The sequence below is a fragment of the Fistularia commersonii genome, chromosome 22 (genome assembly GCF_037954325.1).
Source record: "Fistularia commersonii isolate RoL2024-O1a breed Wild chromosome 22, RoL_Fcom_v1.0, whole genome shotgun sequence".
NCBI lineage: Eukaryota > Metazoa > Chordata > Actinopteri > Syngnathiformes > Fistulariidae > Fistularia > Fistularia commersonii.
Genome location: NC_141305.1, coordinates 10,890,400 through 10,917,269, shown reverse-complemented (window position 1 = coordinate 10,917,269; position 26,870 = coordinate 10,890,400). Strand labels below are relative to the sequence as shown.

General features: G+C 40.3%; 1 protein-coding gene across 5 annotated transcripts in view; it reads right to left on the bottom strand.

The window, feature by feature from the left end:
* Positions 1-26,870, bottom strand: part of sema4c (sema domain, immunoglobulin domain (Ig), transmembrane domain (TM) and short cytoplasmic domain, (semaphorin) 4C) — a 96,415-nt gene that overhangs the window by 26,803 nt on the left and 42,742 nt on the right. For all 5 annotated transcript variants that reach the window (XM_086169731.1, XM_086169733.1, XM_086169729.1 and 2 more), the window contains 2 exons: positions 20,621-20,829; positions 2,318-2,472 (listed from right to left, as the gene is read on the bottom strand). In XM_086169731.1, the coding sequence (XP_086025857.1) occupies positions 2,318-2,472; positions 20,621-20,744 (279 nt within the window). In that variant the 5' untranslated portion in view covers positions 20,745-20,829. The remainder of the gene's footprint in view (positions 1-2,317; positions 2,473-20,620; positions 20,830-26,870) is intronic.

Below are 26,870 nucleotides of genomic sequence, written 5' to 3'. Positions count from 1 at the left end.
TGCAGTTGGACCCAGTGTTCCCCTGTCCCTCCTGAAGCCAGGTCCAGGGATGGGGCTTGTTGGCGAGCGCCTGGTGGCCGGGCCTGCACCTGTGAGGCTCAGCTGGGCACAGCCTGAAAGGAGGACATATGGCCCTCTTCCCCTGGGGTCACCACCCATAGGAAGGGCCAAGGGGGTCAGGCGCAGTGTGAGCAACTCCACTTCTGGCAGAAGTACAACGATGTCCCAAGGGATGCCGGGGAATAATGAGTCAGAATGGGCCATGTTCCGTGCTTTCGCTGTTGAGGTGGCAGGCTGGAGCTGCGGCCGTAAGACAGTTGGACAACCCTTGAACCTGCTGATGGACTCCAGCGGTGAGGGAAGCCGTCAAACTGAGTCATACCGGGCCTTTTATGGCTGTGTGGCTCCAGAGACAGCTGAAGGGTACTGGCAGGCCAAACGGCACGCGGCATCGGTGGTTACTGAGGCAAAAACTCCGTTGTGGGAGGAATTCAGGGAAACCATGGAGACAACTTCTGGTCCACCATGTGGCTGCTCAGAAGGAATAACCAGTGCTCCATCAACACTGTGTACAGCGGGAGCGAGGTGCTGCTGACCTCAACTCGAGACGGCATAGATCGTCGGAAGGAATACCTCTGTGACCTCCTTAATCCCATCAAAAGGCCTTCCAATGAGGAAGCAGAGCCGGGGGACTCTGGAGCAGAACAACCTATTTCCAGAGCTAAAGTTGCTGAAGCAGTCAAAAAGCTCTTCAGTAGCGGGGCCCTGGGAATGGATGAGGCTCACCCTGGATTCCTCAAGGCTCTGGGTGTTGCAGGGCTGTCCTGGCTGACTCGCCTCTGATTCAGGAGGAGCAGTGTGGTTTTCGTCCTGGTCGTGAAATCGTGAACCATAACCTCGGCAGGGTTCTCAGGGGGCATGGGAGTTTGCCCAACCAGTCTACATGTGTTTCGTACAGAAGACATTGGACAGTGTCCCATGGGGAATCCTGTGGGGGGGGGCTCATACAGAAAACGCAGTACAAAGCCCCATTATACGGGCTGTTTGGTCCCTGACTGGCGTCGGAGCATGGTCCACATTTCCTGTTGTAAGTCGGATTAGTTTACGGTGAGAGTTGGACAGCCAGGGCTGCCCTTTGTCACCAATTCTGTTCATATCTTTTATGGACAGAATTTCTAGGTGCAGCCAGGGTGTCGAGGGGTACTCAACCGGAAACAGGTGCAGTGCCCCCTCCGAGTTAGGGAAGAGGTCCTGCCCAAAGCGCAGGGGTTCAAATATCCCAGGGGTCTTGTGCACGAGAGAGGGAATGATGTAGGGTCAGGATACCACGTAGATGCCTCCCTGGGGAGGTTTTCCGGGCATGTTCATCTGGGAGGAGGCCACGGGGAAGATCCAGGACACACTGGAGAGACTATGTCTCCAGGCAGGGGTGGGAACGCCTTGGGATCCCCCCACAACAGCTGAACCATGTGGCAGCGGAGAAGGAAGTCTGGGCCTCTGTGCTCCAGCTGCTGCCCCCGCGACCAGACTTCAGATAAGCAGCGGAAGATGGATGGATGGATGGATGAATATTCATTTGCTTTGAAGCCTAATTGCTCAAATATATAAAAACTATGGGACAAGCTAGTTGGACTATAAACATGAATGAGAAAACACCTGGCACAGGCACAGGCTTACTGAAGCTAAAATTTTGCACATAAAATAACACATTACCCAAAGGACATGAGGTTTTTCTGTCATACTGCTTTGACAGTAGCCTACTGCCACTTGTAAAAGGAACTAACAAGCAGGTGACAGCCAGCAAGATTTTTGTTAATCTTGAAAAATTAATTAATGAATAAAGGCTTTTCAATTCATCTCAGGTTTTGTCTTTTGAAAGTTTTGACTTAATGGGTTGTGGGCTATATTGCAGACACATGACTTTTAGCTGACGGGAGTTATTAATAAATGCTATGATAGTTTTGACCCTTCAAAGAGCACACTTTAATGTATTTGAGAAAGTGCGAAATTGCTTGACAGTTTGCAGCCAACCTAATTAGCTTATACAAGACTAAAGATTTAATAAAAGACATACTCGCCAGGATAATAAAAGGCCAAACTACTACCATGACTCATTTAATCTTATAATGGTATTCTTACCTCATTTCATTATGTGTTTTTTTTGGTGTGAATTAATTTAATTAAAAAAACAATAAACTGCTGGTTTAAAATGTAGCTAACGGGAAGGCAAAGACAGAACTTAAACTTCACTTTAAAGAGGTTATGCATTTCCATCCCCTTTGTCAGAACGAAAGGTTACATTGCGTTCATGTATTACCTGCGGTCGCAACTGTTTGCTAATATCATTAGGGTCCAATGCAAAGAGTGCCTCCCTTGCTCCGATGTACAAAACTCTTTCGTGGTCGGAAAGAGTCAGCGTGCTGTAGTTGAACACTCCATGGACGCTGAACCTCGCCATGCTGTCCAGCACATCTAGACAAAGACAGAGAAGAAAGGCGTATGTTATTAATGACTTATTACGGCCCTGTGTCACAAAAACAATGGGAAATAATTGTTCTTCTTCCTTCATTAAATAATTCATATTGTGCCCCTTCAAATTCTATATAGGTCCATTTCACAGTAGCTGCTTTGGTCTCAGGATTTGTCACGCTGCATTATGATGTCCTGACTATGAGGTGCATTTAACAGAGCCAGTGTTAATATCATTAGTTATTAATTGATTATACTGCTGTGACTTTGCTAAGTCTAGTATCCATGTTTCAGCAGCTGCTGTTTTCTGAATAAGGTGAACTCAAGATATGTGCAAATGTGTTGATGAAGACCCCTGTAGTAAAAATTAAAATGAAAAAAATGATTTACCATTCAAAAATATCAAACAGTGTGGTTTATTACAATTAGCGTAACTATTATAATGTTATTACTTAAATTATTATCATTATTATCAATGAATCATTTTAATGGTAATTATTAAGTTGTAACTTTGAGTAAGCAGTGCTTTTGCCTTTGTCTAATGCAGAGCGATTGCCATGTTTACAAAAATTGCGGTTAGTAAAACAAATATATATCAAATAAAACAGCAAAAAACAAAGACGGATAACGACATTATGATGCATCATAAAGGCATTTAATGTGTTAACATTAAGGGGTTAACACATCGTAATTACAGTACTCCACGAATCTACTGTTCAGAACTGTTGTAAATAATTCCTGTAGGTTGAAACACTGCACTGAAATCTTCCGTGGCTCTACAGTGACTTGAACAACCTAGAAACGAAAGTGAGTCTTCAGATAAGTATCAGATTTGTCAGAGGTGAGATAAGATGCCCATCAATTTAGAAACTCTGTACAAATAAACAAGATCCAATGGAGCTCACTAAGCAGACCTTGTTTTGATAAAGTATCGGTCATTACAACTCGAACTTATGAGAGCAGAGTGAATGTCATTGGGAACCTGAAGGGAAAAAAGAGATTTCGATACAGCTATTTTTTGCTCATGATAAGATCTTTGATGGAGAAAAAAGTTAAACTGTTCCTATTTTTTCTCAAATTGAAAAAAAATTCTGCCGTAAATACAATGTAATCCCAGCTAGACAATTATATACACACAAGTGCAGGGGCTGGGAGTATGGGTTTATATTATAAATATATTATATATATATTATATTATAAAAGAAAGATGAGATCTGAGTGACAAAGTGGGGGGAATGCAGAGCATACAAATTACAAATGCAGACTAATAACAGTTGTACATCCGGTTTTCACCAGACTGTATTATCTTGGCTCCAAATGCAGGTCACAATTTAATGCAAGGCCTAATTGAGGCTTCTTACGCTAATTAGCCACCACAAGAGGACAGCCTCATGATAGATTGCCCAAATTTGGAGTTTTCCTGACGCTCAAGCTCTCTTTACAAGCTGTCGTCTTCCTGGTCCCGTCTGTAGGATTTCCAGAGAAATGCAAGATGCCTGTTTTTTACATCAAAAAAAGAGGTGCCATCAGTGTTTGGCTGTTCACTTTTGATATTAGAGGACGCGCGCTAATCGAGACGCGTGCATGCTGGCAAACATCCACATCTGCATGCACATGCACACATTGACACAAACACACAAATCCCTTGTCTAGCACACGGGCAACCTTGTGGTGCAGTGGGGGGAGAAATCCAGCAGAGGCATGCAGAAAGAGATCGAAGGCAGTCCTTAGTTTTCATTATCCAAACGCATGTTGCTTGTAGAGTCACCTTGCTCCTCCCCGACTTTTCTCTTTCACATTATCGGGGCAGTTAAAACTGCAAGAATGAACTGACAGACAAAGCTGTCCAGATTCAGACAGGAAAAACACACATTTGATTTCTACAGGATATTTCCCTTTCACAGTTCTCGAACTGAAAAACACAGTTATACCCAAGATAGGAAATGACAGGAAATGTTTGGGATTTATTGTGTGACCAGATCATGCAATGGAGAAGAGAGTTTTATATGAAAAAGGCTCTTTTGACTTGGTCTGTGTTAATCATGCTCGTGTACAGTTATGAAAAGGCATGGGAATATTAGACTAATATTCAAATTCAGTGGAAGCCAATAGAAATCACATCTCATAGAGTTTCCAGCTTAACAAAGTTAAAAATGCAGAGCAAAAATCAAATCAATAGGTCAAATTGCCATTTTAATTTTCAACAAATATGAGCGTGTTGAACGATTCCACCGGTAACTGAAATATTGCAATTTCAATCTATTGCACAATATATTTCATATTTGCACTTTCAAAAGAAAAAAAACTTTTTTTTACAACATCTTTAAATGGATGTTAGCATTGACATTACACTCTGCAGCTTAATTTTGTCTTCCATGGTCCTCCATAATTCCTTTGTATAATTGAAGTATATAAAGCTGTACCAGTGGCAGGAGATTGTATACAATCATACAAAGAGGGATCCCCTATCTCTCCTACCAGACCTAATTTGATGTTCATTCTAACTTTTAATTCATAGTTTCACATGTAAATCCTTTTAAATCCAACCTCCGTACCCCACAGCCCGTGACAGCCCATTGCATTGACAGAGCAAGGCCCAAAATATAGATCATTTTATCACATATGATATTTCAGAGCTACAGTTTCCAGAAGATGAGACTAAAGAAAAATGAATCTCAATACATTTTGCTAAGTGAGGACCAAAGTCATTAGTCATTTCTCTGTGCTCATATTTCTTCTCTGGTCAGAATGAATTGTGCAAGGGCTATGAATATAAATGTAAATTGATATTTTGTAGGTTAAGTACGCTCACTAAAGCCCACAATGTAACTTTTCAATGCCATACAGGGAAAAAGAACGCTAATTTCAAGAAAATCACTGAGGTGATATCGACTGATTTTTTTAATGCTCAGAGAAAATGTTACTTCCATTGTAACATTGTTGGTGTGTTGGCGAGTGAGGCAAAAAGTAGGAGACAGGCAGCCTGCTGATTGGCACAGAAGGATGTAAGGAGAGAGACAGAAGAGGGAATAAGTAACCGAAGGAAGGAAGTAGCTGATAAGTACTGAAGTCAGCTTATTATCTGAAGAGCAGCGGTGTATAAACATTGGAGAGTGTATACAGATGAGCGGGCGAGACGAGAGCGAGCAAAGAGAGAGGCAGCGTCCTCAGGGGATGACTGAATACATCTGCTGTGTTCCACACAACTGCACAAACGCTGAGCTCATATGCTTACCGAGTTTCTCTAGCTCTCTTTGCAACATGTACACGCACGCACGTTTCTTAATCGCTCTCCACAGTACCTGCAGATGGACTCGAACGCCTCTCCCCAACAGAGGGAAAGTTTTGCTCTGAGTGGCTGATGGTAGTGATCAGCAGTTTTGCCATTATTAGGACTTAACAACAGAGTATTTACCATCAGACGGCACATATTTGCAGCCCTGAGGCTATATTACTGCGTTTTTGTGTGCGTGCGAACGCGTGCTTGTAAGTCCACACCTGTGGATCCTATATGCTGTGTTTCACATTCAAACTGACAGAAAATTGCATCTGAGGATTAAGTCTCTTTAAAATGACCTCTGAGCTTTTTAAAATGTTTTTTTTTTTTTTTTTGCAACAGCAACACAAAGAGAGCGAGGAAAAGAAAAAATAAAATGTTTATACTTGTCAGGTCCAAAGCTGCAACAGGGTGTCTGCACGTGGTTGCAGAACAGATGGCTGTACTGAGTAGATAACCTTGGCTAGATTAGATGCTGTAGGTGTTGAGTCACGGTGCAGAGTGAAGACAGACGACCTATGAATATCATACTTTCTTTTGAAATTTTCAAGAGATAAAATAGGATTTTTTGATCATTAAAACAGGGTTTAGAACAAGCATCAAGCACAACACTCTTTCCACGTAAAATAAAGGGAGGGGACACTTTGTTTTTCTGTATGTAAGACACTTCAGTAGCTTTTGAAGCAATAAACTTTAATTCATGAAAGATTTTTCCATGACTTTAAAAGACTTGGCAAATATATGTGAGTCTGGTTTCTGTTGAATTACAAGGCCTTTGATGCTCCCAGACAACAGTTTTTAGAGAGAAATGCTAAAGGGAGCATAAAAATAAGAGACGCTGGTACTCAAAGAGGGGCACTGAGCCAAGCAGATGAAGCAGGAAAGACAAACCAAAGCAAACGAGAAATAGAAAGTCAAAATACAAGTAAGAATACAAAAGACAAACAGCTAGGAGGATCAGATTGGGGTCAGTTGTCACTGCAGAGATGACCTGAGGTGACTGCTCTACAAGACCCCGTGTGTACGTGTAGGGCATGTGTTTGTTTACGCCTGTGTGTGTGCGCACGTGTGCGCGTGTCTTTGTTTGTGTTTTTGTTTGTGTGTGTGGTCGAACAGGTGGCAGACTGTGATAAAAGAAGCTCATAGAAAAAAAAAACAGAAAGAGAAAATGTGACAGCCTTTGGGATATCTGTGTGTTTTAAAGAAATATATTCTTATCAGCAGAGACAGGGACAGTGGGAAATAGAGAATAAAACCGCTCATCACCTCTTAAGTCTTTGTACATGGAATACATAACTGCAGCAGATTCATTTATAAAAATTAATTAATGATGATATTATTAATTAAGATATAATCTCTATATTAACACCAGTATACAAAATCTATGACAGATATAGCTTCCGGCTCAGGTTGCATGCAAACACGTCAGACTGCTGCCCCTCTTGTCCCTCATTGCCAATGAAACAAACCCGTATGTAAACGATCACACTTTCAGGAATTTGGTCATACGGGTATATCCATATATTTTGGCTTTACAAATTACAGCTATGATGATTAGTTAGATACTAACCATGTTTTTTGTGCCACTCAACCACTCTTAGCCATTATCTGACATTAAATTAAATGTTGGTGATCTTTATACAAGTGTCTATAGCAATCTTTTTTTTGGATAGATACACACTGGTCACAAAGATGTAATCTCACAGTTTGTAGCTGCCCGAGTGTAAAGTCAAGTCCCATGTTTATACCTCCCCCCACCTCAGAAGCACAGACATTTCTACTCCCCAAAGTTTAGCTCTAAATATGATAAAAAGACAAAGTTCCTTAACTCATGGTTAGTACTCTTGCTACTGCTGATAGAATTTTTTTTTTTTTTTATCAGCGATTCTAAGAAAGTCCTCAGGCTGGGGAACAGCATATTAATGAAGAGTTGGCTATGCTATCTGGGGAAGAACGGAGTAATTACTGCTGAGGCAATGATGATGTAAATGTTGAGGCAAAGCAGGGAAATCTAACAAAAAGTTGTGTATTTTTTTGCTATAAGATGCCCTATTTTACTCACTTAACCATGCTATGATTGTCATATTATCCACCTCTTCATTGATTGACAGTTGATTAACTGTCTTCCTCCATGCTTCATTTGAATCTATGGAACCTCAAACAAATCCCACCAGACCGGATATTCTGGTCATGGAAAATAGCAAATGAAATACAGTAATGTTTTTGAAATGTAAAACTTTAAACCTGTGATTTATATAAATGGAGTGTGAATACACTGTGTTTCCTCATCATTCACAACTGGGGTATCCTTAGGCTGAATGTACAGTACTTCAGAAAATGGGAGTTAAATCAGCTAACTGCCTGAGACTGTCAAGGACATGAGTGTTCTTGAAAACCCTCTTTCATTTGGGAAAAAAATGAGTTCCATGTTCTTGAATGCATATTGAGAAATTCCTCTCAAACAGTCCTTGTCTAAGGCAGTAGCAAAGTCATATTAACACTTTCATCAAAACATTACGAGAACCACAAGGTGGCGAGTGACGAAATTGTTTTTATTAAAAGTCTGACTCGAATTCCTTAATTTCCTGAGAGAAAAAATGGACAAAAACAAATGAGGAAGGTAGGTACTTAATATAGCTTTCTTCGCCCCGTATACTGTAAAGGATTTGACATATGGAATTACATGAAAAGTGAATGGTTTTTGTGTCTATACGTGGCCCTTTGAGTAACTGTTGCCCTGTCTCGGATGAACCCCGCCGCAGCCATGATAGGCCTCGGACCACAGGATAAACGGTATGAATTATGAATGAAAGAATGAATTAATGAATGAATTGTAATGGTGACCAGTCAGAATGCTTCGATTTGTCAATGTAAACACCTCTTAATATTAGTTGAGCCCCACCTAAAAGAACAGCAGGATGATTAAATCTAAAATCCATGCAACAATATGAAGTCAACAAAAAGAATGACAAAATGGCAAACGTACAAGCCAGTGCAAGGGTAACAATAAGGACATCTCTTAAATCTGGCTAAAACCGACAGTATTTATTTTTAGCATCATAACCTGAACTTTTTTTTTCAGCCAGCCGTTTCTGTAGGCATGTGAATGTTTGCGGGACGACTAACAACCTCACCATCCAGCTCTGCTCAGTTCCAACAAGACCACAATGAGCTGGACCTTTCAGAACTCCCATGAAGAGGGAGGAGGGGTGTGGATGTTGCTTGGTTCAAAAGGTCTTGATCAGGGCCAGGACTTTGTGATCTGCCTCCATCAGCCTACCGGCCGATCTCCAGCCTCCCTCTCCTTGTTCTAAATACATCCAGGCTCTGCTCATAGCTTCTAACCACCAAGCCAGTCGCAGACCAAACTATGATTAAAGGCCTATTTTAGGGAGAGCTTTGAAGCAGCGAAAAACACTGAATGAGAAGCAGAGACAGAAAGAGGAAGGAGAGACATTGTGCAGCAGTCATGCAAGCAGACATGCACATACACACGGCATCATCCCAAACCTTAATCTCAGAAGGTACGAGCAAAAAGAGCATGCACAGAAAGATACGTATGCGTGCAAGGCGTGAATTTTGACTGTCACACTGACGGCAAGTTCAGAGTCAGGTGTGCGACAGAATGAGAGCATGTGGAAAGCCGGCGAGAAAAAAGGGAAAAATATATGCTTTTCCATGCTGGATCTCCTTATTGTGTATTGTGGGCTGATCTTAGCATATAATATATTTTATAAGCCTCTGTAAGGCATACATTGAGAAAGAATTAGCTTTTTTTGGATTAATCAGACAACAAAAAGGGGTATTTTCCACCACAGAGGAAGCGAGCCCGCTCGGCGGGGAAGCTTCTATTGCTCTCCGCAACAAACAGAACAAATGCCACATGCAACACGTGAGATTTTTTTCCATTCCAGCATCACGCCTGTGTGTGCAGCGGTAGACACCAGCCGGAGATGGTTGGTGTTTTTGCACATTGCTGTGCCAACAAAAAACACAAGGGCAGATATAGGGCACTTGTGTGTGTGTGTGGGTGTGAGTGTGTGTGTGTGTGTGTGTGTGTGTGTGTGTGTATGTGTGTGTGTGAGTGTGTGTGTGTACAAATACATCTTTGAAATTTCAGTCACCAAGCAATATGCTCAAAAAAAATACAAGCGCTCCAAACGATTTTGGACAAACTGTTAAACCCCCGGAATATTCAGACAGCTCTTTCTGAAAATGTTGATTAAATATTGTCAAACTATCACATGGGTACGTATTTTGAGTTCCCCAAGTGACAACACTATGGATGTTGGTAATTATTGTCATGACTAATTAATACAAAGATATTCGTGGTCATCCTGTGCTATGACCAAAACATCAATTAGACTCTTGTGCATAGCAGCTCACTTTATCCTTCATTGTTTTGCAATGCATCGTTCAAGGACATATTTTTAATGTAAACATTAATATTCATCCTACTGAGCCTCCTGAGCTAGAGCAACAACTGCTGTTTGGGGGCTGAAGGGGAAAAATAATTTCCCTCTTTAATCCTGTTTCCATGGAAGCAATGTACAAAGGTAAATCTGTGCGATTGTGTGCATAAATTGTTCTGTTGTAAACAACCTCGTCACAACTTCCCCCCTAAGATGTGTAGTGAATAAGCTGAGCAGTATTGGAAAATGACAGGGAGCATAACACAGAAATTACTGATGGGTACGAGAGGTGGTCGAGGAAACAATACAACAAACCCGAGGCCATGCAGAGATTCTGGAATGGAAAGGTGGAATTTGCAAAGGAGTCAAGTTGTATGCTGCCTTTCTGCGTACGGCGAAAATTCGGCTGTTTGGTTTGGCTGGGTTAAGACACCACGAGTTGTTTTTACCAGTGCACATGGTACTGCGGTAATTTGGGTTAATTCATGTAATCACTAAATCAATTTATTATATCTTCGGCAGCTTTTGTTCGAGTTTGACATGGCAATGCAGCGATGAGGGGTTCTTCTCCAGACTTTTGGGATGATGGTGAGGGCAATCATGACATCCAGCTACAAAATGACATCTTCAGAAAAGGCAAAACCTGTTGTGCGTGACAGTCCGTCTCTGGTGCCACTCGTGATTGTGACTTTTCATTACAAACAAGATGATACATCTGTCCAGATAACTTATAATCATGTCTTGAAGTAAATTATTATTTTTTTTCCAACCAAGCTGTACTCTGCAGAGTTCAAACATCACATTTTGTCAAGTATCAGAACACTTGAACCTCCAAGTACCTGACACCAGATAACGGAAAAGGATGAAAAGCTATATTATGGGGAGCTGGAACTGATTAGAAGTATTAAACCAAATTTTCTTTAATAGTTTGCTTTTAATATCAATGTTTCAAACAGTGACTTGCTTTTGCACACAAAAATACTTCATGCCGGTATCAATCCTCACTCGCTTTGGGTCTCCTTCCACTTCAATCCCCGTGAGCATGAATGAGAATCTAATAAGTATTTGGTTTGGCTTAACCTGATTTGTTATGGTCATTTCCATTTGATAACTTTTCTCTGTATCAAATTATGAAATGGACATAGATATTCAATCATTTCAGGGGGTCCTTATCACAATGATTCCACTATCAACAATCTTTATTAGCCTGGTGGAATTTGTTTTTAAAGCAAATGAGAGGACAGATTCAAAACCTGCCTCAGTGATACCTCCTTAAAATCTATTTCTCCTGCTCATACTCCGAAAGTACTTTGACCCATAAAAGTGCAGTCACCAAAATAAAAAAAAAAGTGCCACCTCCTTCCTGTGCTGAGTTTAGACCTACACTTGGGCCAAAAGTCATGAAAATAGGCAAGTGCAGGAATCCCTCCCGAGTCACATCTTGACGGTCAGGGCTGCACCGGGCTTCGTAGTAGCAGACAGCTGTTTGAATCCTATTTGCAGCTGTGAGTGTGTCATTTGCTCCAGTATTTCAAGATTGTTTTACATTAACATTAAAATAAAAACCCAAAACAGTCACAGCACGTGACTTCGCTTTGTTTCTTTTCTTCACAAGTTTAACATTTCCAAAGCCAAATTATTATTGTTAATATGACGAAGAGACTCATGACCATGCACACAGTGTTTTCCTAATGCTAACCACATGTTTTTTTTTTGTGCTAAAACTGAACGCATGTCAAACACAGTGTTCTTGTTTTCTTAAACATAGTTATTTTTGAGGGCAGGTGTATATTTTTTTAGAAGGCAACGCTCTTCTCGGATAGGAATGGGTGATCCCTGCAGCACTGTATTTAAATTGACATTGTTTGTCCAAAGGGATGCTGCAGTATCACATCGTGGAGGGTCGGAGAATCACTGCACCATCATGCATATTTGACAGCTTTGGATTTATTTGGATAAGAATTGAGGTATTAAAGCATTATAGTTTTCATGTTGTTGATCAAATCTATAATAATACTGACTTCGAAAACATGCTTTACCATACAGGAAAGGATCTCAGCTTTCGTAATTGGTTTCGTAACTTCTTTTACACTTTTTTTGTCACAGATTTAGATTGTCTTTATTTAACCAATCTAGGCGAACTCACTGGAAGAGAGCTAAACCTGAGATTTGTGGCCTTTTCAAAAAAACAGATTTTCTCCTGTTTAATATGCCGATGCAAGATTTCTGCCTGTTATATATATATATATATATATATGCAGCAAGTGATAATTTGAATTACGTCATGCCTCAGTAAAGCCAGGTTTAATCAGATATGAATTTTCCGAATAAGTGAACCCGCTGCGTGTTTCATACTGGTATTACATATCAAACACTGTAAGCTATAGCTGTATCAATATGAAAGCATGACATAATTGATCTCTCACAATCCCAATACTTCACCTCACATGCTAAGGATAATTAATGCCACTGATTTTTCACAGTGAACCAGTGGATCATTTTAAAAAAAACCTACCAATTTGGCTCCAAGGATGAGAGCAACTGGCATTTTCATTTTAATCCGCATGCCCACTTTCCTGTACATCAGCGCTCACCAAGTCTGTATGACAACGGCGAGCACTCAGGGTCCTGACATCTGGTTCAGGCTGTTAATCTTCACTGACCAATCAGCGGCGGGTCAGGGGATGATTGACACTCATCGTAGATAGAAAGCTGTGATGAATTGCCTTTTTTTATCCTTGCTACCCTCTCTCCAATCTATTCTTCCAGTCACGCACAACCTCTCTCTGCCTCCTCCTCTGCCTCCCTCTCAACCACTCATTACTGTAATTGGAGGGTTTGGGGAGATAGGGCAGAGACAGAATACTGGGGGTTGGGGGGGGGATATAGAGAGAGTAAGAGGTCTCTGGAGGTCAGAAGCCCGGCCTTCTTTTTTCTCTCTTTTTTTCATCTCAGCATTTCTTGTTATAGCTTTTTTTTTTTTTCTCGACATCAAAACACATGAATTTACTTTGGCTTTTCTTTAAGGATGCAGGGCACATTTACTAAATCAAAGCCGGCTAGATTTTCAAACAACGTATCACATTTCTGAGGGCTCCATTTGTCCTTCTCCCTCTCCTTTCTCTTGCTCACTCTTTCTTCTCCTCTGTTCTTTGTTTAACCACAGCTGCTATGTTTTGTTATAGTTTTGGCTTACTGGTCTTCGTCACTGGGCAGGGCCAAGATGCATATGTGGTTGTGTGTGAGCAAACAGAGAAACAGAGAAAGCGAACGTTTCGGCTTCGAAAAGGTAAAAGCCGTCACAGACATATGTTTAATAGACAACATTTGGGATATGTCAACGCCTTATACACTGAAACATCTGGAGACGACCGGAGGGCTCTCCATTAGAAAAGTTCAATATGTATTAAGTGATCATCAGTGCTTAGCTTCATTGCGGTACACTTCCCCAAGAGACTTTTCATCCAGGTTCAAACAAGAGCCTGTGGGTAAGCAACTATCATGGCGGACTATTGAATTTGAATATTTTGAAATCGGAACAGTTTATTACTAAACAAGAAGAATCAATTAATGTACATTTACTCTATGGAAAGCAACCCTTAGGAGTCGTTAAAGCGAATGGATGCGTAGTTTATTTTCCACATTAACTCAGAGAACTAAAGCAGCATTTGTTATCAAGAATTCTTATGAATATTTTGCAATATTTGGCTAATGAGAGGCCAACAAGTCAAGTTTAGCCAAACATTGTGGTTAGGCCAGTGCCTGTGGGCCTAATTACCACAATAATATTAAGTCGTGATGTATTAAGAGTTGGATTCTGGAAGAGCACTGGCCATCGAGGCAAATTGTAGTCAACTGTCACAAAACGACACCAATGGTGTCAACCACTTAATGCACATGGGGCTTCTTTCCACAGACTGACATTGAGAATAAGAGGCTGTAAAACTCTCAGTACAGATTTCTTTTTGAGTTGAAGCCCCTGTGAAATTGTCTGTTTACTATCTTAATATTCTGCATAATGCTCGTCTCAGCTTTTATTTTTCATTGTTTGTTTCGATGAATGAAGCCCAAGTCTCCAAAGCGGCATTCATATTTTAGTCTACCTCTGTTCCCGGATCTCCATGGAAACGGCACGCTGGTGCCAATAAACGGGGAAGGATAAATGTGTTAATTGCAAATTAGATGCTAAGAATGACCCGCAGGTGACATATTTTCAAATTTAACATCTTTGACAATTTACTGTTTCTTTTTTATCCTGTAACCACTCACAGTGAGACTTGGAAAGTTAAGCTTAGCAACAGAAATACAAACGGGAGAACATCACCAAACAAATTTTCAATGACTGTTATGAAACATCTAAACATATTGTTTTCCCTGGGTAGGCTCTGAGTTGATTCGAAAAAGTTTTCTAAATCAAACTGGCATTTTATTTGGAACTGAAACCAATTTCTGTGTAACCTGTTCGGTTGTGAATTGTTGTTAGATAAAGCTGACATTTCACCTGACACATCACACACCATTTAAAAATGGTCATATGAAAATCTAATGGCCTGTGTTGGTTCGGAACAGGTTATAGAAATGACACATGAAGTACTTGGGCAATATTTTAAAAAGTAAGCTTTTCAAATCTACCAAAGGTAACTCAGGATTCACAGGGTTCAACCAGAGTCAAGACCAAACAGTGTTGATTGGAGTTTTTTTAATCAAGACTGTCTTTTGTCAAACAAAACTGCGACTTTCCCTTACAAACACACACCATGTTTTCAAACACTATTACTGGAAAATCATTAATGTCCACAAAACATTCTCCTCATTAGCAGATAATGCTTCTTGTACCCCACCATCCTCATAACCTCAACAACCCAAGTGCAAGCTGAGAAATGAAACAGTCAAATTTTTAGTAGTTGGAGAAGAAGACAATGACCAGCCAGAGAGTGAGTAGCACAGGGAGAGGATGTTTATCTTTCATCTTCTGCAACTTCATGTAAGCTGAGTGTAATTGCAGGGTGGGGGGTGGTGGCAACTTTGCTGGAAAGGAGGAGGATAAACATTATCTCTCCCACCATGTCTGCTCCGCCATCACCCCCTACCCCCACTCACAGGCACATTAACACACACCCTCTGCACTGCCCAGATCTCCAAATCCCTCATGCTGCCAGGGTAAGCAGTACACACAGTCATACACACATACAAACAAAGGAGGATTAGAAAGTCAAACAAACACACATGCAATTTTTCTCCCTTCACACACAAACATGTACCCTTATATGTCCTCTCACCCTTGATTTTCATTACTTTTCTTTTTGTTTCCATATTGCAAACTTACCTAGAAACATAACACACACACACACACACACACACACACACACACACACACACGCACACACACACACACACACACACACACACACACACACACACACACACACACACACACACACACGTAAACAATGTAAATATGTATGATGTCTAAGCATTTGTGCAGAGATCCCTCTGTGCAAAATGAAACAGAGAGAAAGTCCTGCACAGAGCGTGTGTCTATTTTCCTCAGTCGTTTGTCTGAAACTACTTTTTGTCCTTTTAAGGCAGTGAGTGACTGACCTATCTCTTGCAATCGCTGTGTCTCTCCACCTGTCTCTCTCTGTTGCTTTATTTTCATTATATATCTCCTCTCTCCTCATACTCCCCTTAGCCCTGTTTCTTTCTGCAGCTTTGTTTTTCTGTTTTATCTCTTACCTATGTCCTCTTCAGCAGTGTAGCAAGAACCCATCTATACAAGTCATTTAACCTAGTACTGAGCCTGAAAATCTTTTTTTTCTTTATCCAAGTGGAGAAGCCTTTCAGCGGACCAGATGATACCGCTTGTTTCCAATGCAAATCAATTTGTGTCAAGAGTCTTTCTTTGCTCAAGTGGCAAAATAAAATTAAATAGGACTGTGTCAAGACTTGCGTGACTGGTGTTTCATGACAGGACTTGTGTTTCTTGATAAAAAAACAAAACAAAAAATGCACACATGCAGTCTTAGCCCCATCTTTTTCTTCAACAACAATGCTTGAGATCCACAAAACAAAGTGTGTAACTGTCCCTGTTGGCCCTATTTATTATGAATTTACTACCACTCTCTACAGACCTAAGTCCAATACTGCTGTTGCAACACTGACGGTATTTCAAACTACAAACTAACGGCACCTTATCATTCCCTCCCCCAATTCCGTGTCCTAAAATCCCCCCTCAGCACCAGGAATGACAGTGACAAGAAGGGATAAGAGGGAATACGAAGAAAAAAAAAAAGAAAGGAGAACAGGACAGGGGATGCATAATAGCGCATTTCCTGACTACCCGTCACCACGTGCCATTCTCCTTGCAAGAAACGAAGAAGGAGTGCTTTGTAAAAACACCAGAAGAGCATTTGGGGCTTATTCCATGAGCTGCCGCATATGAAGCGAAAAAACAAAGGGATAAAAGGCAGAAAGAAAAAAAAGGGCATAGAGAGACAGATATGGGATGAAATGCCAGATAGGTAGTACAGTGGTGTGAAATGTGGCTTTTTTTCCTCACATCTTTTTTCCCTCTTTTTATAGAATTTCCGTCATCCCACAAGAGGAAGCAGGACTTCCCATTTGAAGGATTAAAACAGACACTCTTTCTCAGCTTGCAACAACTCTCATTGTTCAATAGAGAAAGTCCGGTCTGCCTGCAGAGGAAGTCTGAGATAAAGGCTGCAAATACAGTTGCATTGTTTTACAGTGGGTCAATGTAGGCTCGACAAAAACCAGAAAACTTTCTGATTGAATGGAAAACTGCTTCTTACTATGCAATACATTGTGACCTCCATTAAGTAGCTTATTTTGTGTGTGTGGTGTGTCTGTGTGTGTGTGTGTGTGGGGGGGTGGAAGTTTGTTGGGACACTTAGCAAGATGGCACGGTAACTTCCTCGGTGAGTTTTACAAATCTTAGCGCAGAGATGGTGTTAGGAGGCAAGAAAGTGTTTTGTGAGTCTCAAGCTAGTGCATTTAAAAAAATACAAAGTATATGATTATTAATACAAATAGAAATAAACAAATCAAGTTGAATTTCCAACTTGAAATGAATATGAAAATACCTTTTCTCTTTCCATGACCACTAGAGTGCGTCAATGGGCGGTTAAACCAACATAAACGTTGTTTGTCATTTGAAAAGTTTGGCTTTAAAACATTTTTGCACTTTTCCCCCTTGAAACTGGTGACAGAATAAATTTCTAGATCCAATTATTTCCTCCGTAGCGGATGAATAACTAAATCAACTAAGAAGATTGAATCAACAAATGTAATTTATGAAATCTGGTTTCCATCTAAGATGATGTACCTATTTCATTACAATAAAACTTAGCCTCATAAATAACAATATACAGATAGTCGTTGCTGATGGATGCAAAAGAGTTTAATCACAAGTGACCTGTAATGTAACAATTGCATAATGCTCTATTTTTTTTATTTAGTAAAGTAACTTCAGCTGAAAGGAAAAAGTGGACTTGTGTTTTTGGGAGCAGAGAGATATGACTTCTGTAGTAGAGAGGAAAAATCAACTTAATTTCAGGAGGACTTTGTAGCTTGGTCACCAGAGGAGCCATGTCAAGGAAATTTTATTACCACTTTGTGCTGGTGTTGCATATTCCACTGCTCGATTTACAAGGAACCTGCTCATTCAAAAATGTATGGTGCCCGGAGAGTTGGATCACTATTTCGTAGTGTAAAACAACAATAAACCAACGTAATGAAACTCTGTTATGTTAAATCAATTTCACATTTGCGAAACAAAAGCAATCGGCTGAATGACTCTGAGCTGCCCTGATATTATTTCACACTGACACTGAGCACAGTCTGTGAAATGCTCTGCTATACCCTCCAGTTCACACCGAACCTTAGTCTGTGACGTTTAAATCAAATACATGTCTAAGTTGAGCACAGAAATGCACTGGGGCACAATCATGTAGGAAACTGATTAATGGAGCTGTTGGCGAGCATTGACGACAGAGATCAACACCTACCTTGCGGTTTGGTGGCTGCTTAAGGGTACAGTGAGAAATGCTGAAACTTATTGCTATACACTTTTTTTAAGAAAGGTGATCTAAAAAGGGTATGACGTCTCAATTGAGACAAATAATCGGCTTCCAATCAATACCCTAAAACGTGAAGATGCTCTCGCTTATTGAGTAAGTTAACAGTATTTCACCGTGTACTGAAGCATGATAGTTCTCGATCCATCATTGGCCGGTTCGGATAGAACCGTTTTAAGAACCCAGCTCTAAGGACTATCAAGAACTACTCTTCCATCAGGAGTGGCTTTTAGTTTTGCATTCACACAGGCAGTAAGGGACCACGGTAGGGACCTGTGTGACAAGAGTGTCGTGCACAGTGTGTACCTTAAAAGCCAGACTCAGAAACCAACTACCTCAAAAAAGAGGACTGTAGGAGTGGACAACATGGAGAGTGAAGTTGCCACAAAATTCAGAAATAATAACCATGGACTATCAAATGGGTTTAAATGTTTTCATTTTCTCCCTGTATTGCTTCACAGTGTGTAAACTCCCACAGTTAGGTAACTATGTACTTATTTTGGTGAAACGGTTTATGTTACACTGCAAGCCCCCTCAAATCCCACTGGCCAGCAAGGTTGGATCTCTTCATAGGTCCATGTCTTCCTGGTTCTGTCCATTTTTTCCAGTGACCACGATCATTTTTTAAAAAAAATTGCACTTCGCGGTCCACAAAAAGGATCTGGCAATGGACGTGGCCTATGAGTTCCAGCAATCACCAAGCACCTACGTCACATAGATCCTACGGAACCATAAAAGACCCGGCCTCGGAGTAGGAGCAAAAATGGTTCTTCGAACTAAGGTCCTTGTTCCCAGTTCTTATGCTATCCAAATGCACACAAAAAATATTGCCTGGTTCCCGAATATGTTCTGGGAACTGCAAAATGTTCTTGCAGTCTGAAAGAGGCTTTTGTCATTAAGCAAACTACACTCATTTCATTAGGCAATGAGGATGAGCAAGTGGTCAAATCAAGTAATCAGTGTGTATTTCCTGGGGAAAATCAATTCTTTCCAACACAGCCAGACTGGAAGCAAACTAAAAACTACACAGGTTTTTGCATTCGTTTTTGTCCGGTTGACAGGTGATTTTGTTCCATAGCCCAGCAGTCAGCCCCTGGACAGGGCTGACCTTTCAGTGAACAGCAGAAGCTATGATAGGCTTTTAGCAGCACTTTCTACACCAGGGGTGCCCATATTTTTTTATGAGCTACTTTTCAAATGACCATGTAAAAATGTACCTAAACTAAAAATGGTGGATATATATTTGAAAAAATATCTGCTGCGTATACCTGACACTGTATTTTTGTGCACCTTGCATTACTGCATGAACCTTTATGACACACAACAAGAGTACATTTTTGCTGGTTACCTTATTCGGATGACTTGCATGCAAATGCTCTTTTAATATGACATTATGGGAAACATTCTTCCTCCAATGGCACATGGAAATGTTAAGTTTTCATTTTTCTTTTTGATTTGGCTCCCGTTCTCATGTTTTACCCTTTCTTGAGAAGAAATAATTTGAAAGGCTAACTTGCTGAATCCCCGACTGGCTGCCCTGTACAGAAGTCCCTCCGCAGAGGTTACGTTCTAGAACCAGCCTTGATAAACGAAATTCTGCGAAGTAGCGACAATATTTTTATTTTCTCATCTGTTCTTATATGTTAAAGCATTATGTCCCTCCCTGCACTCTTATTAAAAACCCTGATCTAATGCATTGGCATGAGACCCGAAGTCAGACCTGGCATTTTACGGCCCGTGGGCCACATCTGGCCCGTTTTGCTTTTTTATCCGGCCTGCCAAACTATTTTCTTTGAATATTTTAACAAGTACTTTCAATTAATATTGATTTTAGAAACTAATTTTTTACTTTTGTTTAATTTTGTATGGATGATTACATACAATATAGTATCGGTTGGTACATTTATAGTATTATTAATGATTTTAAAATTGACATAAAATGCCAAAAAATGTAAATATTTAAATTGCAATTTTCATTTTGTTCACCTAGTCTGCCCATGCATAAAAATTAAATAAGAAATGTAGCCCGGCAGCCAAAATAATTGCCCACCCCTGCCCTAAGGGAACCTTCCCCATTCACCGGGTTAGTGAGGCAATGGGAATGAGAACATGTTCGCATTTGCTTTCACCTTGCTCTCCATTCAAACTGTGCCATCGAGGACTAAAAACAAGCAGTAATAAATGAACAAATTTTTAAGAAAACGGCGTAAATTTAATGTCCCACTGGCGATAAGCTAACAAGTTTGTAAGTGAGGGTTACAATCCCACTGACGGCGATTAGTGGAAAGTTTCGAGGATGCGCCCCCCCTCCCCTTCTCCCCGAGGATGCGACTACGTTATCAGATGACATTACACAGCTCACTCACCCTGGTATCGAACTGTCTTGCGAGGGGTTGGGTTCCAGTTGAGGCCCAGCGACTTTTCCAATCCAAACAGAAAAATCAAGAGCAAGAACTTGGTCCCGCCCATGGCTCCCATCTCGGCTCTCATTCGATTCAAACGGCGTGGAGTGATGGATTGAGAGATCAATCAGATAATCAGAAGGACCCTAGGGAGCAGCCGGGCTACTGGCAGCCTGCCGAGAGAAAGAGAAAAAACAACACTTCAGCTACGAGGAAAAAAATCCCTTTCCTCAGAGATGCTTGGCTGTTCATTACACACATCTTTGTCAAAAACTATTAACAACATGCAGGTTTTCTCAAACCACAGAAAATATCTTTATTTGAGACTGTGGAAAGGTGTGTTCTTCACACTAGTGGACCAAACTCTCACAAAATGAAGCAACAAAAATCACAATCAGTGTTTGTTTGTCTGTACATGTGTGTGTTTGTATGTGTGCGTGTGTTCGTGTGTGTGTGTTTGTTTGTGTTTCTTCCAACAACAACAGTCGACTTTAATGACTTGTAGCCAGGGGGGTTATGCAGGAAAAGCTTTTGTGTCCCTCCCTCATTCTGGGTGATAATTCAGCTATCGCGGCTCAGAAAAGCTCTGAAATAGCTTATCGGTGCACTCTTGTCAAGCCAATTCAGTTTCAGCATATTAAACTGAGTTATCAAAGTTAATTGGTGCTGGCAATGCATCAAGCATAAATGCGTTGGTAAATGAATGACAAGGCAAGGACAATCCAGTGGCACTGTGTTGCAAATGAATTGGTTTATACCTAATGAATGTGTCAAAAGTGCAGCATTACAGGCCAATAACAGACCAGGATGACTGTCTTGTTAATGTCTTGCAGGTTAACGTGGAAAAAAACTGCAATCCATGGTTAAATAATAGTTGTATCAAAATAGACATGCTTCCAAATCATCTATAAATATACCGACCTTAAAATCTTGATCCTTCTATATTCATCTTTTATTCTCACATTTGTTTCCTGAACAAGGAAAAAGGTGGATTTTTCCTGCTGATTTTGCAGGGAGCTAATGGATGTGCACATACAACCAGGCTGTCTGTATTATTCTCTATGCAAATTCCCCACAGCCTAATGACAAGAAAGACTCTGCATCAATTGCACTGATAAAACCGTAAGTAAACAAATAAATCAATTAATCCAAACCCCCCAAAAAAGCCGATCATTTGGGAAGATTCTTTTTTTCATAATCTAAGTTGTAAAACAATTATGTTACACCTTGTTTGTCAGGCATCTTCAAATCCATATCTTCAGACCTCTAAAACATTCTTATAACCTGCACTCGCCGCCATTTGAAATTCTGAGTAGAAGTAACTATTTCTTAGATATACATGAGTGCAGTGATTGTGAATAGCACCTCAGTCTGTCTAGGGCTTTTGCCATTTAAAAAAAAAAAACATTGACAATGCATAGCTTTTCCATTGGACTTATGGTCTAATTAGCACTATTCCACACAGGAGGAGGTGAAATCTTTCTAATAACCATGTCCTTAGAGCATCCTTGATCTATGAGATGACAATGTCGTATACAGTATTTTTACTAATAGAAATCTTCATTTGTATGCTTCTGCGGCATGAAATCACTATGTTTTTTCGTTTTTTTTTTTTTTTCAGTATTGGAAAATTTGTATACATCCAAGACTCAGCACACCATACTAAGACATCCGTACAGTATACTGGAAGACACCATAAAATAAATAGTTACTTGTATTTTATTTTTAGGTATTAGGAACAAGAAAAAAAGAAAGAAAAAGGCAAAACAAATCCCGTTAGTGAGACCAAAGCTCAATGCAAGCAACAATATACATTTGAAAGAGTTGTGATATGAAGCCTTGCAGGGAGTCAGATCTTGCAGCTTTATTTCTCCCTGACATCTGTCTCTTTCCAAACGATCTGGCTTTTTCTGCTTTATTGTTTTTGTGGCTTCTGTCACCATTATATTGTTGTACAGCTGCGTGTTCTGCTGTTAAAGTGGCAGTAATTTAAATTCTGTTGCCTTATGCTAATTTTTGCACCCAACTGTGATTTAATTTTTTTTTATTCTCTGTTTGCTAAATGCTTTGAATTGAGAGAGAAGTCTTTGTTATGACCCTCCACTCTTGTGACATTTTTCGCTCAACTGTCATTCATAATAATGTGAGAATATACCATGTAACTCTAAATTATAATGGAAAATTTTACCATCTAGGTTCAGAAATGGATAATGGACAATTCTCTGATCATTTGGTTTCAATTTCCAAGCAAGTTATTTTAGTCCACAACTGAAAATGGCTTCAGTACAGATAGGAAAGCTCTCTCTAATGACTCAGATGAACTGAAATACAACAAAGTGCATGCATACACACGGAGAAGCACAGATACCATCTACAAGTTTTCCATTCAGCACCTGCTCCTGGCGTGTATCAGAATGTGAAATGGTGTCTTTGATGATATGTGCTTATTGGAAAAGCAAAGTCGATGACTTTTAAACAGGCACAAAATGTCAAACTGCATTATCTTGAACGAGCCACAAAAAGGAAAACAGCCCCGTATATGGAGCACTTTTTTTCTATCTCCTGCTTTCTCTTCCTCATCTATTCCCATGTGTGTATATTAAGTTCCTATGCTGGCAAACAAATATTTGGTCTATTTGGCTCTTTGGAAAGGAAGGCAATTGAGATTTGGAAATGCCTGTGTGCATGTCAATAGTGCCGCGTGCATTCGTCCAATCAGTCCGACTGTTATTGATTACAATTTTGAGAGGAAAATAACAAGAGGTTGAAAAGAAAAGAGCCCCTCCACCCTCCACCTCCACCTACATTAGATCATGGCAATGTGCTAGTAAATGACTGTACTTAAACGCTGGGTTAGAGCCAAAGCTCTCCAGCCCTCACAGTGCCGACTACCGGCTTTATTGGATCGATGCTGGAGGCCTTAACAGCCGACGCTTGACTGAGCCCCATCAGAGATTGAGATGGAGGGAGGGGGAAAAGGGAAGGAGAGGTGATGGGCTAAAGGGATGAGAGAAAAGAAGAGAGAAAAATGTTTACAACATTGCAGGAGGCTTTTTTTCACCCCTCCTGCATCTATTGCTAAGTCTGTGCTGGAAGGCAACAAAGTGAAGTGGGCATCCTGAAGGCTAGATTAAGTGAAGAGGCAGCATGTAAACACTGCTGGAGAAGATGAGGAAGAAGTGGATGCTAGACAGTGAAGGTCTCTGGCTGTCGCACTAAAACTCAAAATTTCAACACTGGTAAACATGTTCTGTTTTGACAAAACCAGACTCTCTGGTTGTGCCAAACTTAAAAGTCTTCTGAGGGTGGTGCTTCCTGTGTCCCGGAAGGCAAAAGGTCACTAGACAATGATCTTATTTATCCTGTCAATAGAAAAAATATGCTTTTTACTGAATTATTCTCCTAACATTGTTGTTAATCTCTGAAAATGCCCCAGGATCCAAAAATATAAAATGGTTATGTCCAATGAATGCAAAGCAACATTTATAGGAAGTGAAAAACATTTCAGAAGCTTAAATTTATTTTTTTATCAGGGTCAACCGATCATTGATCATAAATATTTGATGATGTTTTCTAGGATTTTCTTTTCTTTGAAGACTGGGATGTCAATAACACTTTTTAAAGTATGCATCATGTCATTTAGGAAAATCAACTTTCAATTTTTCGAAATGTATTTACCCATATTTTTGTATTATTTTGAATATTGGTATTTTAAAAAACACTATTTTCAGAACCTAAATATTGACTTAGACATGGTGGCTACTGACTCTCCTGAGTAAAAATAGATGTCTGTAATAGTATTAGTACAGCGATGTACATATATAAGTGACTACCAGGAGTTGAAGGAAATGTTAAAGTTATGGAAACTTTCCTTGCTAGTTAAGAGCACATGTCACTGAGAGACCCTGCTGTTGCTAAAGTTCCAGAGGGAAAAAAAATATCAGGAAACCTCAGGACCACTGAGGTAGACGATTGAAGTCAGTATCTGATGTATTTTTCCCTTTATTCTTTCAAGTTGATAAGTATGATCTGCCTCTGGGTCTCAGAGAAGCTGAGATTCGTCCCAGTTTTCCCCATATGATCAAACTCCTGTGCTGTCTCTCAACATGGCCTCCTTAAAGATCATCAGCGTCACATTATTTTGCGTCTACTGGCTGTTGAGCTTAGTGTCGATCATAAACTGAGACAAAGTAGCCCAATAATATCGGTCTACAATCGCTCATTACCATATCCAGAAGTGGGCCACACAGTCTTGTAACATATCTAATTTGTGTCATTACTGGTGCGTGGTATTTTCAACACGTCTGCGTGTTCTTGGAGGTGAGACCATTCCCTTAAGGGGGAAGCGGAGTAAGGTGTTTTTCCTTCCAAGTGGGTGGATATTGGGTGGAAAAAAAAAAAGGAAAGAGGAGGTTTCCAGCTCCCATCTGGCTAACTTCTTTTTCTGTCACTCCCTTTTCCGTTGTCCCCTTCCAACCCCCGAGCCTTCCTTTTGTAAATGTGTCCCTTCCTGCTTTCTTTTCCTTCCTTCCTTACATATTACAACACACACACACAGAGGTCCCAGCTGACTGATGGTCCTTCCAGCCATTGTTTGACTTTTCACCCTGACCTCTGACCTTTTCGGGGGTTACAGTGAGCCATGGTACATTATTCTTTACTATCCTCCAGACTGTCAGAGTGTGAGGCTCTTATTGTCTATTAACCCATGAGTGTGCCCCCCAGGGGATAAAGAATGGCCCCCACCCTCTTCCGTCCTCTCTTGCCGCCCTGCAAAACAAACACTGCAGCTACCGTTTGCTCTCTCCCTTCCTTCCTGCAATCCTAACCCCTCCCTATTCCTCCATCTTTTATTGCCCTTGCAGCATTAAAAAACACAAATAAAGGAAAGTGCAACATTTCACACTCCCAAAGCAGCTAAACCGAAGGGTTTCATGACTTTTGGAAACAGAGGTGACCAAAGATATGAGTCCTGGATGCCATGGCCACATTAAAACAAACTCAAGTTATTCATACATCTGTCTATAATTTTTATACAGAGTTATCAGGTCATGTAGATGGTTTTAGGTGTGTGACCTCCAGTGTTTTACTGACTCACTCACACTTGTGATGCTAAATATGTAATGTATAAATACTTTATAATATATATTTTCTGAAGGTGTAAAAATTGAAAGTAGCAAATGTTTATCTAGTGCTTACATTAAGCAATTATCTTATTTTCAGTTTTTATTGTGAATTGCGTCGACCAAAACATTCACCCATTTGTCACAAGCCACACTAATCACACTTTACTTTTAGAAATGATCGGCCCAGAACCTGGAGGAGGAGGAGAGAGCAATGAATGTCGACAATTTACAACTTAGAATACACACACACACAAACACACACACACACACACATTGCCTGAGTGGTGACATGCCACAAATATTTCCCTCCTACAGAAATAAGAGAAAGCAAAGGGAGAAATTATACGGGATTGAAGCTAGTCGTTGATGTGACTAATGTTTCTCTATTGCATTTCCCTTGTGTATGCAATCGCGCAAATAATAATATGTCACAGCTGCTGTCAGAATGACGTATTCCCACTTAAACAAATGCAATCAGGGGATTCAGAGGTTCTTGAATGCAGTCTAGAAAAGACTGCTATTTATGCTGAAAAGATGTGGCCTCATTAGGCCCAGCGATTGTAGTCTGACTGATCAGGTCCCAGTGCATCTTCAGCTTGTCTACCGTGTGTTTAGACATATGATGGATGATCTGATGTAAGACATAATGAAGCCGCAATTACACTATCACTTCTTGTATAAGTGAAGGTGGGATGAAATTTTGTTAGGTTAGAAAGACTTTTGACAGAGAATAAAGAAAGCACAGGTTGCTGAACCTCAGTGCCAGAACAAGAGCTAATAACACTTGAAGGACTTCTTCAAGCAATTAATATAACAAAGTGTAAATAACAAACCGTAATCCGATTACAAATATGAAAGAACCCCTCTATGTAAAATATCATCCTTCAGTCCTCCAGCTAATCCACTTCATACAGTAGCAGACTCAAATTATTTGGATGCAAAGTCCTCCTTTTTTGATCAAAATTTATGGCATTTGCTCAATCAGTTCAAGTGAGTAACTGTCCTTTTCCAGTATTTGGGGAAATCTCTATCGGCTGCCCCTCTGCCTGACACTATTGGAAAAAGGGCACTGAGTTCGAGATCCTAAT